Here is a 13,253-nt window from a genome sequence, read left to right as displayed (position 1 = left end):
ACTACACTGTCAATGATGGCATCATCAGCTTGCTGGAAATGCTCTGCTTCCACCATCAATGGCTGTCACATCAACAACCATCCTGTTTACAATAAAAAACACTGCAGAAAAGTGCCCTTCGTCACCAACTACTATGGCGATTCTCTTTTCAACAATAGCTGCCATTGTGATACCATTTACTAGGTCGCTGACAACACTACCAATGACCTAGAATCAAGACATCCCTATTCGACAACTGCTGAATGTCCTGGTATTTTTGATCATGGCGTTATACTAAAGGTGTCCTTGCAAGCACAAGGTTATTTTCTGGATTGCCAACTACAAAAATTTGTGATCAGTAGCAAACATCAAAGACAACATATAGCCCAACTCTACTTGATGTCAAGTAGATTAAAGATTATGAGCTAAACTGTTTATTGCTATTTTAAAATTATGGGGATTGCCTGCTGGACAATGGTAAAGGAATCAGGTATGTGAATGTATTCGAGTGTTGCAGAATTCCTGTAATGAAATTAAAAGATGAAAATCGCTGCATTAATCCTTTTCCAAATCCCTTATTTAAAATGTTTTGGAAAAAAGGCCGCATTTGTGTTGGAGTGTAAACATTACTAATAAAACTATGTCATTAAAACATAAAATGAAATAAGGTGTATTAAAAGGTCTAACTGTGTGTTTTGGAAAATATAATTGCTCCCGTGTCAGCCACAATGTATAGTTTGACATGAAAATAAATAACAACTAACAAAAATATATTTTGTTTAAACCTAATTAAATATACTGACAAGGTTTATTATTAATGTGTACTAAAAGATTTATGGTTTAAAACTTATGAACTCTTTTATTCTTCATGCTTAGCACTAGTTTAAAGGCCTCACGTTTTAGTAATTTTCCAGAGGCACATTGTTTTAAAAAGAATGATAGCTTTGCAAAAATAAAGCTTCTGCAAGCATCCTGTGTGACCTGCACACTGTGGAAAAGTTATGTTTTTTGCTTGTAACAGTTGTATTTTTGGACATGAGATAATAAAGTACAAACATAACAATACGCCTCAGTGCTCAATGTAACACTTTATTCCTGTTTGAGTTTCATTTTTTAGCAGGAAGCTCATGCTATGTTTCCATGTAGTTTTAAATGTAATTAATCACGGAAGCAGAGAGGAGAGAGGAGTGACAGCGTCAATCCAATCCTTGGTGAAGAAAACGTGAAGAGATACATCTGAGGCGCAGATGAAGTTCACTGGTTGCAAACTAAAACAACCCATAGTCATGTCCAACAGAAACTTAGTAACTTTTGGGACTTTAATATAGAAATGTTTTAGGTTATGTAAATTAGTTCAGTTTCAGATTATTCTGAGTTAGATGTATTTCTGTCTTTGCCTTCAGATATATTAGGCCCAGCTTTACTGAACTGTTTCCCTCTAATGTCCTGATGCTGATTAATGAAGACCTGATGCTCCGGTGTGCTGCTGAAGAAGATTCTGCTGCTTGCTGATGCATTGAGTAGAGGTATAACCAATGTTCATTTGTGTTTTTGTTGCAGGCTTTCTCTTTAGAAAATCCAAACACTTCTTTTGGTTAGCTCCATAGATAGATGTTTTCAAAATTACTTTTTGTCTTATTTTTCTTTTTGCATGAAGCGCACACATGCTTTTCTAATTAGAATGTTAATTAGGGATGCCTGACCTAAATCTCTGTTACAGATCTAAATTAGATTTTTCCTTAATTGTTGTTGTTTATTTCAACTGCACAAACTGAGGCCCTCATTACGAGTCTGGTGGTCCTTGGACTGCCAGACTCACAGTGGCGGTCTTACCACTGCTGGGCTGGCGGTAAAGACTGCCATATAACTTCACCCGTACCGCCAGGATGGTCGGACCACAGGGCCAGAGGTAAGCACCTCCTGCCCAGTGGTAGCCGTAATACTGCCATTGGTATTATGACTCAGCAGACGCCAGCATTTTCGTGGCGGTTGCACCGTAAAGAAAATGCTGGCGGTCATACATCCAGCAACAGGCATCTCCATTCCTGTAGCCTGCAGACACCCCCCACACAACTACATTCACACACCCCCCACTCACCCAAGCATTCGCTTACACACACCCCAATACACTCGCACCCAAACACACACTCAGATACACCCATTCACTCCTACATATGCATACGAACACACCCATTCACGCGCACACGCACGCAGACACACACACTTGCATGCACGCACTCAGACGCTCCTTTTCCCCCAATGCATTCACACAAACATACACGCACTAATACACACACACCACCCCCTCGGCATACACGCACTCACAAAACCCCCCCTGCATTCATACACAGACACCACACACATTCACACAATACTCCCCACCCTCCCAGCCCCCACCTTTCAGACAATCAACTTGCCTGCTTTGGCGAGGTGGCCGTCCAGGAGGGGATGGGTCCTGGCGGTTTCCACTGCTGGCACAGCTCCCCCGTACAGGAAACTGCTGCGCTGTATTACGGATTGTAATACACAGGCGGCGTCCTGTTGGCGTGGCGGTGCCAGCAGTGGAAACTGCCTCTATTACGACATCGGCCAGGCTGACAGGATCAGATTTCCAACCAAAATTGGGCAGAAATCGGCACACCGTCGTAATAGGGCAGTCTTCGGACCACCAGCACTCACGGTCTTTTGGTGCTCATGGCTTCAGCAGTCTTTCAAAAAGACCGCCAAAATCATAATGAGCACCTAAATGTATACTATTTCTCTATTTCATTTGATACTGTTGTTACTCTGCATTGTTCTTTTCGAACGTCTAATGTTAAATTTCTTAAATAGATTGAGATTTTTCAGGCGTTTTGGACAGCCAGTGATGTTTCTGTATTTCATTTGATCTTGTGCATGATTTACGTGATCTCAGCACTGTTAATTTAAAGGGCAATACATGTTTAAACTTTACTAAACTTGTATGGTGATTCATGGCCACATAGGTCACATTTCATGATGATTGATTGATATTGTCTTGCGGGATGATTACACACTCTTATCTGAGTCAAAAGGTCCAAGTTGACCTCTGAGGGTAATAGATGACTTACCCTTTACATGTCATCTTATCATAATAATATTAAAGCAAATAAGGTCTGACACACCCACGTCTGTGACACTGAAGCACGGATTTATTGGCTTTGCCAATGTTTTCTGTCCTCAGATAGCCTTCATGAGTGTGCATGCAAGTACAGCCATCTTAGATGCATTTTCATAAAGCATAAAAAAGTATTCCTAAGTGGTCCCCTAGGAGGTGCACAAATGCACACATGAGCAGCAATCTGTGAATGGTATATACACCACTTACAGATGGCCATCTGCTGCTGTACAACCAGAAAAGGGAGATGCATAGGTCACCTGGGCACAGCCCAGGGGTTAATTTTTAAAGAACAGGCTGAAAAGGGTGCAGGAGGGTGTGTGTGAAAGAAAGAGAGAGAGGGGTGAAGAGAGACAGAGAGAAAAAAGTCCCTCATGCAATGATCGGTTCCAGAGTCAGTAGTGGAAGTATACAACTCAACCTCTCAAAACAAAATGGTTACGGGGTATGCCAAACACATTAGGGAGTAATGCCATCAAAAAAGAACATGGAACTGAGACAGACAAAAAGGTCATCAAATTATAAGCAAGGGAGGACCAAAAGCCCTCTAGGAGTCTGTACTGGCTACTAAAGACACTGAAAGCTGTCTGTAGGAGAGAATAAAAAAGAAAGAATACAAAAAGAGAAGGAAATAGACATCTAATTTACACCAATCAAAACAGAATTCTGCCCCGTAAAAGCACCAGTCCCAGAATCCAATCCTCTGTCTGTCAGCTTCATCTTATTTGTTGGACAAACTACAGGGAGTGCAGAATTATTAGGCAAGTTGTATTTTTGAGGATTAATTTTATTATTGAACAACAACCATGTTGTCAATGAACCCAAAAAACTCATTAATATCAAAGCTGAATATTTTTGGAAGTAGTTTTTAGTTTGTTTTTAGTTTTAGCTATGTTAGGGGGATATCTGTGTGTGCAGGTGACTATTACTGTGCATAATTATTAGGCAACTTAACAAAAAAAAATATATACCCATTTCAATTATTTATTATTACCAGTGAAACCAATATAACATCTCAACATTCACAAATATACATTTCTGACATTCAAAAACAAAACAAAAACAAATCAGTGACCAATATAGCCACCTGTCTTTGCAAGGACACTCAAAAGCCTACCATCCATGGATTCTGTCAGTGTTTTGATCTGTTCACCATCAACATTGCGTGCAGCAGCAACCACAGCCTCCCAGACACTGTTCAGAGAGGTGTACTGTTTTCCCTCCTTGTAAATCTCACATTTGATGATGGACCACAGGTTCTCAATGAGGTTCAGATCAGGTGAACAAGGAGGCCATGTCATTAGATTTCCTTCTTTTATACCCTTTCTTGCCAGCCACGCTGTGGAGTACTTGGACGCGTGTGATGGAGCATTGTCCTGCATGAAAATCATGTTTTCCTTGAAGGATGCAGACTTCTTCCTGTACCACTGCTTGAAGAAGGTGTCTTCCAGGAACTGGCAGTAGGACTGGGAGTTGAGCTTGACTCCATCCTCAACCCGAAAAGGCCCCACAAGCTCATCTTTGATGATACCAGCCCAAACCAGTACTCCACCTCCACCTTGCTGGCGTCTGAGTCGGACTGGAGCTCTCTGCCCTTTACCAATCCAGCCACGGGCCCATCCATCTGGCCCATCAAGACTCACTCTCATTTTATCAGTCCATAAAACCTTAGAAAAATCAGTCTTGAGATATTTCTTGGCCCAGTCTTGACGTTTCAGCTTGTGTGTCTTGTTCAGTGGTGGTCGTCTTTCAGCCTTTCTTACCTTGGCCATGTCTCTGAGTATTGCACACCTTGTGCTTTTGGGCACTCCAGTGATGTTGCAGCTCTGAAATATGGCCAAACTGGTGGCAAGTGGCATCGTGGCAGCTGCACGCTTGACTTTTCTCAGTTCATGGGCAGTTATTTTGCGCCTTGGTTTTTCCACACGCTTCTTGCGACCCTGTTGACTATTTTGAATGAAACGCTTGATTGTTCGATGATCACGCTTCAGAAGCTTTGCAATTTTAAGAGTGCTGCATCCCTCTGCAAGATATCTCACTATTTTTGACTTTTCTGAGCCTGTCAAGTCCTTCTTTTGACCCATTTTGCCAAAGGAAAGGAAGTTGCCTAATAATTATGCACACCTGATATAGGGTGTTGATGTCATTAGACCACACCCCTTCTCATTACAGAGATGCACATCACCTAATATGCTTAATTGGTAGTAGGCTTTCGAGCCTATACAGCTTGGAGTAAGACAACATGCATAAAGAGGATGATGTGGTCAAAATACTCATTTGCCTAATAATTCTGCACTCCCTGTATGAGTAAAGCTCATAATTGGTTTCTCAGTATCCAAGTTTCAAGGGCAAGTGGATTACGAGACGATTCAATGAAGACACTAATGTTCGAAAGCCAGGGTTACAGATAAGGATCATTGCTTCCTTGTTCTCTGTCTTGGAAATATTCAGCAATTTCATGGCCACTTAGTACCTCTACCTACAAGTGATACCCCGGAATACCTGTTACAAAAGATTTCTTTAATAGATGCATATTCAAATTTGACACATTGTTTATATATTTTGTCTTAAAGTAAAAAAACAAAAAACAATTAAACTAAAACTGACAACACAGCACAAAGGTAGGTGCTGAAATGTTGGTATGCCCTTTGCTTTTTAGCTCTTGGGCTGAACCCTCTATCCCAGAGGACACAATTTGGGATGTGGACTATCCGTTTCTCCAACATGTAAGGATATTAACCTCATTGCTTAACTAGGGTGCTCGATTATTAGCAACCTGAGAGTTTTCAAGTTCAACAGAGCCCTACATTTTAAATGGAAAGAGTTTTAAGGCAGTCTGAAGCCTTCAAAATGAATGAAAATGTATTTCAAGTTCCTTTCTAACAGTAGGATATTAATCCTTCAAGTCGGTCTTTTGTAAAACATGCAATTTGTTTTTGCAAAGAGAATAGCAACTCCATTTTGCTATATATAAAGTTTGAGTATATGTGCATATATTTGTAAGTATATTTTCGCTGAAAAAATCAAAGATAAAGTAACGTTATAGTTAGTTGTAATGAAAAGATCTGTTTTTGGTTAAAAAAAACCTTATAAATTCACTGAAAAAAACTAAGGGTAAAGTGAAGTTATAGTTGGGTGCATAGGTCACCTAAATATATTCTCATCAAATATATCAACATTTTGAACTGAAACAAGCCACAGAAATTCACCAGTTATAGTTAGCAGAGCTAACTATAAGTTACACCCATGCCATGTACTGCTTAGGACCTGACATATTAAACATATCAAATCACTGATGACATGTTCTATGACATCATTTATAACATCACTGATGACATCTCTGCTAATTATACCTGGTGAATTTCTGTGTTTTTTTAAAATTCAAAACATTAATGTTGTCCCAGACATATTAATTCACCTATCTATAACGTTACTTAACCTTTGTTTTTTTCAGTCAATTTCTAAAGTTTTTTTTAAACAAAAACAGATATTTTTACAGGAGAGTGTGGCCATTTTCCCAAGCCTTTTTAGGGCCTGGGGACCCCCATCTCCCCTGGGCCAAATACAATGAAAAGGGGGAGGTGGCCACACAACCCCCTGGCCTGAGCCCCAATAGGCCTTGGGGGCACACACACCTCTGCGCCAAATATAATGAAAATTGGAGAGAGGACCGCACAGCTCACCTTCCCAGAGCCGCATTAGGCCACTGGGACCCAATCCCCAGGGTAGTGCATTTTTTAAAAGGGGAGGGACCTTTGCGGTCCACCTCCCCGAGCCTTCTCAGGCTCTGGGGACTGCATCTCCTGAGGCTGTCCATTTTGTAAAAAGGGAGGGGGGGGGAAGAGGGGTGCACGCCCCCTTTCCCATTAGCCCCTTTTAGCCCAGGGGCCATCCATCTTTTAAAAGGGGACACCCATCCCAGGGTATATATAACACTCTGGAAAACATTGCTGCCCCACATTGCCAGCTTAGACTCCCATATGGCCTTCTGTAAGCAATTAAAGACCTGCCTTTTTTCTCTTCCTTAATTGCATCTCCTTCTTTCGTTTTGCAGCGCTTTGATGCCTATGGCTATAATGTACTTTATAAATCCTAAATACAAATACAAAAAGGGGAGGGGCGGCTGCACAGTGCACCCTCTTCAAGCTTTAGCAGACCGGAGACCTCATCCCCTGAGGATGCATTATATTGTAAAGGGGAGGAAGGCCACTTGCCCCCCCCTCCCACTCAGCCCCTCCTAGAGCCTTATTAGGCCCTTTGGACACCATCCCCTGGGGTCATATTTTATTAAAAAGGAAAGGGAGCCAAGAGCACCTCTCCTGGGGACTTTGAAGGCCTAAGGAGGGGGCCTCGTACCCACTCTCCTTAATTAAAGAATGGAGCCCCGGGGGCTGGGATCTCCGGGGCTATTACATGCTCAGGGAAGGTGCTTTTAAGTAATCTGCCCCGGGGGTGGGCTTCCCATGGCCTATAATGGCATGGGGAGGAAGGGCTGCGTGCCCCCTCCCCTTAATTAAAGAATTTAGGGCCTTTGAAGGCTTGGGGTGGGAGGACCGTTCATGAGTTAGATGCAAAAGCAATGAATCCTTTTTTATGAAACTGCAATTCCACTAGTTATTACTAGGTATGCCTTGCAAGTCAAATGCAAAAACATTTGTATGATTCGGTGAAGCCGCAGTTCCACAAGTCGTTATAGGGTGCCCCTATTGAGTAAACTGCAAAAGCTTTGAAATATTTTCATTAATCTACCGTTCCACTTGTGGTTAATAGATGTCCAACTCAAGTCAGAGGCAACTGCTCCAAATGTCCTGCACCATGCTCAGTGGGTGTGGATCACAACATAAATCTGCATACACACATTTGGTATTTTAATAATTTCTGCTTGCTTTCACAAGATTAATTATTTCCCAAAGCTGACTCAAGATGATGAGTCAAAATCACAGATCTCATTACATTCCTTGATTGTTTTAAAGTTTGTGATCATACATATACTATTTATAGGAATGGCTGTTTCTCTTTCAGTGGGTGTAAGCTTTGTCTTTGATTTGAGAGGAGTGTTTGTTGCATACCAACACTACTTGTACAACACCACAATAGGGAAGATGCTGTTCGGCGAGAAGTTACTGGAGGGCTCTCTCAAGACAGATACAAGTGGCTGAAATGTCAAGCACAATCTGTGGGGAGGGGGCACTTCAACCAAAAAATCTGCACATACAATGCAGCTACTCCAATGCACCAAAGCAGGTGTATAGTGAGGAATAAACATTGTAAGTTACTATAAATGTCTTGAGAGTTATGAAAATATTTGGGGTAACCCTACTAAACATACGGACTCTCAGTCATTGAAGAGTGCAAGTGTCTAACAATTTCTGTTTTGGGGGACTATTTTTAGGTGTATGAGCACAGGAAATATGCAGTCACTCAAAGTGAACGCATCCAGTGGCTGGAGTGGGCTGGTCTGTTGATCTATACCTTCTGCTTGGTCAGGAGGGAATATAATTTAAGTGACATGTCAACAGACCAATGGTGAAAGAGTGTTGATTGGGGAGCCCCTATATATTTATTTTTTGTATCATATTTTGTGGACAACATGAGGCTGGCAAGACAGCTAAAGCTGTCTTTAAGCCAAACCTAAAAAAAGAGGCTTATCATTTGGAGGGAAACCTATCTCATTCTTAGAAATCTTGGCAACAACATTGCATAATTCAACCCCATAGAAAGTGACCATAAAATCGCAAAACCTATTAAAAGGCATCCCAACTTATGCCCCTGATTTAACAACCAGTTAGGATTAAAATGTAGACACCTTATCATTATGGAATGACTTTGCAAGATTTTGCAACACTGTACGCACAAAATGATTCCTAAAATATTCTTTGGTATTGTGGTGTACTTGACAGCCGAAGTTCCATTTGACTGCCTTTATTATACTGTTTTTCCACTTATTGCCAGTCTTATGGGCACTCTTTCGCCTCAATTTGCACAGGCATAGCACTTTGTATTTATAAATGTCTACAGCCAGATGATGTGATTTGTATCACATCTGTACCATTTTCGGAACTCAATATAAATCCAAACATTGTAGTGCTCTTCGCCAGTATGCCTTCCTTCAAATAGTCAGTGGTATTCATTTAAGTTGTTCGTATGTGAAGTTTTGGCTTTCAGCATACACTTGGTGGCCCATTTATATTTGTATGCCGCCCTGAAGAGGCCTACAGGCCTATGAATGAATGGGTTATGAATGCACCCATTTTTGTGTAGTTTTTCAGAATCTAAAGTTCTTAGCAAATAAAGAATAAATACCTCAAAAAAGAGTGTTGCATTAGGTGGGATTTTCGGGACACTGCCAGCGGAGCCATAGGCATACTCTGGTTTACATTGCAAAAGGCAAATCTCCCCTTTCGTCATGGTGGCCACACCAATGTCCCATGCTTTGATAACCTGTCCTGAAAGAAAAGAAGAACTCATTTACGTCCATTGCAGTTTCAGATGCGTTACCAAAGAAGGCATACATTTATCAAATATACTCATTAACAAAACACCTTTTTAGTACAGATGTTCTTGTCCTCCTTTTAAGTCAAATCCATCAAATTTATTTAAGTGAAGACTTAGGGCCTGATTTGGAACTCAGTAGATGGGTTACTCCATCACAATGGTGACGGATAGCCAGTCCGACAAAATCTAAATCTCATTATACCCAATGGGATTTAGATTTCGGCGGATGGGATATCCATCACCGCTGTGGTGTAGTAACCCGTACGCCGAGTTCTAGCCCTTTGTGAGTCTCTTTATCTCTTTCGTGGTGCTTGGCCAGAATATTATTTCAAAAATGTTTTTGGGACAAAATTTGTGTCAAGAATATCAAGGACAAAAATATTGTAATGGTAACTTTCAATGGGTAAGCAAAGTTTTACAATATATAACTCCACATATATGTAGCTTTACAATACATATATCTTCAAGGTACATGGATGTAGAGTTAAGAAGAGTAAATCTATTCTTAGCTATTTGCACCTACCTTCGATATTTTGGTCCTCAATATTTTTGACACAGTATTCTGTCCACACGATATTTTTAGCATTGATATTCTATCAGAAGACCCTTTTTTGTTAACAAATATCTATATTAACAATTAAAGAAAGGCCCGAGGGGACCCCATAATACATAATTCAGAACAAGGCGGTCCCAGTACTCTTACCCATAAAAGCTCTACTTTCCCAGTCTATTTAAAATACTATTCTCTCTATGTCAGTACAAGGCATGCAGTTGAGGTATATATCTGTCTCTACGGTCAAGGGAAGTGGATGGGAGATTGGAATGAAGGGGAGGGGAGATGGGAATAAAGGAGAGATGCAGGGAGCATATTCAGGAGGCAAAGAAGAAGAAACAAAGGCCACAGAACCAGTGGACCTCCACTTTAATATGCAATAGCCCCAATTCTGTGTAACGCATAGGGGTTCTTTACGCACTCCAGCCTGGACAGACTCAACTGTGGAGAAGACGCATTTACGCTATGTATATATATATATACAGGGAAGTGGAATTCCTATCACCCGACGCCCGGCACATCTTGTTTGGGGTCAAGGGCAACAAGTTTTTATGTTTACTTTGTCCTTGGGACAAGTAGGCCCAACCCTCTGCAGCACAAACCCTTTGGCTGCTTGTTTACAGAGAGTGGAACTCTCTGCAGTTGAGGTAATGTGTTTCCATAAGATAAGGCTCTTCGAAGTTGTATTTATGGTTCATTATTTCAAAGCCTTCATTATTAGGGTGAGTGCTGTAAATAAATGTTTTAAGGTCACACTTCACTACTGACGTTGGTTCCAGTACAAAAAATAAATAAATGTGTATACACATGTTTGAAAAGTTTAGGCTATGAGGCTAAGTATAATGCTCCCTGAATGCTCTCTGATTAGATGCAAATGAAGTGTCATTTAGTAAAATGTGTTGATGCATGCTAGTATTTCCCAAAAATATTTCTAATGGGAAATCAGTGTAACCATTTTCAACACGAATATGGGAAGCATGAAAATAAACAAACACTGACAAAGCCAACTGATCTGACATATTTTTATAAGTCTTTTAGTTTCATCAATGCGTGTCTTGTTTTGACATGGCTTTTGTAACACTTTATTGTTGTGGGAGCTACCAGGCCCTCAACATTGTAACAAACACTGGCAAACCCCCCCCCAAAAAGTTTTTGAACTCTAAAAGCACACGTTTCCACCAGTGGCATAACAAAGGCCCCGCAGCCGCCCTCCAGGGGGCCCCTTCAGCACAGCACCTGCCCTGAGTGAGTCTAGAGAGGGGGCTCCTCCATGTTCTTTGCAAAGGGGCACCCTCCAATTTCGTTACGTCACTGATTGCCACTGTAGTTCCTGACACTGAACAAAACTACTTTGTTTGCCAATATGCTCCTTGTGGAAGAGCAGAATGCGATCACTCACAGTAAAGCCAGCCGAAAGAGAGAGAAATAGAAGTTTAATAAAAACAAAATGTCTTTGTTAACATCAGACCTAATTAGGGACCAAGACCCACATGTAGGTAGCTTTTTGCATGTCGCAAACAACGACTTTCGCTGTTTGCGAGGTGAAAAAAGCACATTGCGATGCACAAACCCAGTTTTACGATTCGGTAACCTGGTTACTGAATCGCAAAACGGGTTGTCGCAATTAGGAAGGGGTGTTCCCTTCCTAACTGCGACTTGAAGTGCAATGTAGGATTGTTTTGTGACCGCGAAAGTGGGCGCAAACCATTTGCAGTTTGCACCCATTTCAAATGGGTGCTAACACTTTCGCAAAAGGGAAGGGGTCCCCATGGGACCCCTTCCCCATTGTGAATGTCACTGTAAACATTTTTTCAGAGCAGGCAGTGGTCCAGCTGAAAAAATTAAACGAAAAAGTTTCATTTTTCGTTTTTGTAATGCATCTCGTTTTCCTTTAAGGAAAACGGGCTGCATTACAAAAAAAAAAGAAACTGCTTTATTGAAAAGCAGTCACAGACATGGTGGTCTGCTGTCTCCAGCAAGCCACCATCCCTGTGAGGTCCGCTATTCGCAAGGGGGTTGCAAATTGCGACCCACTTCATGATTATTCATTAGGTGGGCATTTGCGAAGCCCTTGCGAATCACAGATGGTGTCAGGGACACCATCCTACATTCGGATTTGCGACTCGCAATTTGCGAGTCGCAAATCTGAACCTACCTACATGTGGCCCCAAATTCTTAAAGAAAGTCACAAAAGTGCACCCATGGTATATGTCGTACCCCTATAAAATATTTGTGAACTGTATTTTAGCATGGGTAAATACGCATGTGTAGATTTGCTCATGTGAAAATCTATTGAGCATTTGCAAGTTCATTTTCCCTCCAGCCACTTTCTTCCCAACCCTGGCAGAAGTTCTAATTCTGCCATTGTCAGGAGTAAATGTCCAACCTTTCTTATTATGGGAAAATATTAGAGAGAAGCTGGTGAAAATCTTTAAAACATGCAGGTTAGTAGGTTTGCAGACTCAAAGGCATTCCAGCCCTGGAACTATTGCTTACTGCTTCCTCCAGCCCCAGTATGGAGATCTGCAGAAAGGTGTCAAAATAAGGAAATTGCTACAGTAGGGATTGAAATTGCAAGTATTCAAGCCCTACTATGGTAGTAGCCCTGGCATAATCAGAGAGGCTATTATCAGAGTTCTTACATAATGAGATTGCTGCCATAATTTGTCGCCACACTACATGGCACCAAAGGGACAAGTAGATCTTTTTACAGGACAAGTAGATTTGAGAAGCAACCTGTCCCCTGGACAAGTAGATATTTTAATAAATTCCACACCCCTGATATATATCTATAAAACACCTTTGGACTCCCGATACTCAAGAGACAAGACTGCACACTCAAGGTTCTGAAATATTTGCACCTTAGTACCTATATTCTTCTTTCCTTCTGTAATGTGTTTCCAAACTAAAGTTTGGGTAGGGTAGAATGTGTTTCTCTTGAGACTGCAGTCATGTTTCAAGGTGGTTGCTTTCTTTTGCACTGTATCACCTGTCACTCAGAATCACCTATCGCTGTTATAATCATGCCACACTAGTGAGAAACATTAGGAACGAAGGGCCAGATGCAGGAAACGTTTAGCGAGTCGCAAA

The 13,253-nt window shown here is 41.3% G+C and overlaps 1 protein-coding gene across 4 annotated transcripts in view; it reads right to left on the bottom strand.

Annotated features, from left to right (window-relative positions):
• The window catches only part of FKBP5 (FKBP prolyl isomerase 5), an 805,772-nt gene that overhangs the window by 421,172 nt on the left and 371,347 nt on the right, over positions 1–13,253 (bottom strand). For 3 of the 4 annotated variants that reach the window (XR_011204865.1, XM_069238763.1, XM_069238764.1), the window contains one exon: positions 9,419–9,561. Coding sequence is in view for 3 of the 4 variants with exons in the window: in XM_069238763.1 (XP_069094864.1) it covers positions 9,419–9,561 (143 nt within the window). In the remaining variant the exon portion in view is untranslated. The remainder of the gene's footprint in view (positions 1–9,418; positions 9,562–13,253) is intronic. The other variant, XM_069238765.1, reaches the window with a different exon arrangement.

Source organism: Pleurodeles waltl, chromosome 6 (genome assembly GCF_031143425.1).
Source record: "Pleurodeles waltl isolate 20211129_DDA chromosome 6, aPleWal1.hap1.20221129, whole genome shotgun sequence".
In the NCBI taxonomy this organism is placed as follows: Eukaryota; Metazoa; Chordata; class Amphibia; order Caudata; family Salamandridae; genus Pleurodeles; species Pleurodeles waltl.
The sequence above is the reverse complement of the archived record's forward strand: the minus strand, read 5'-3'. Positions and strand labels throughout refer to the sequence as shown.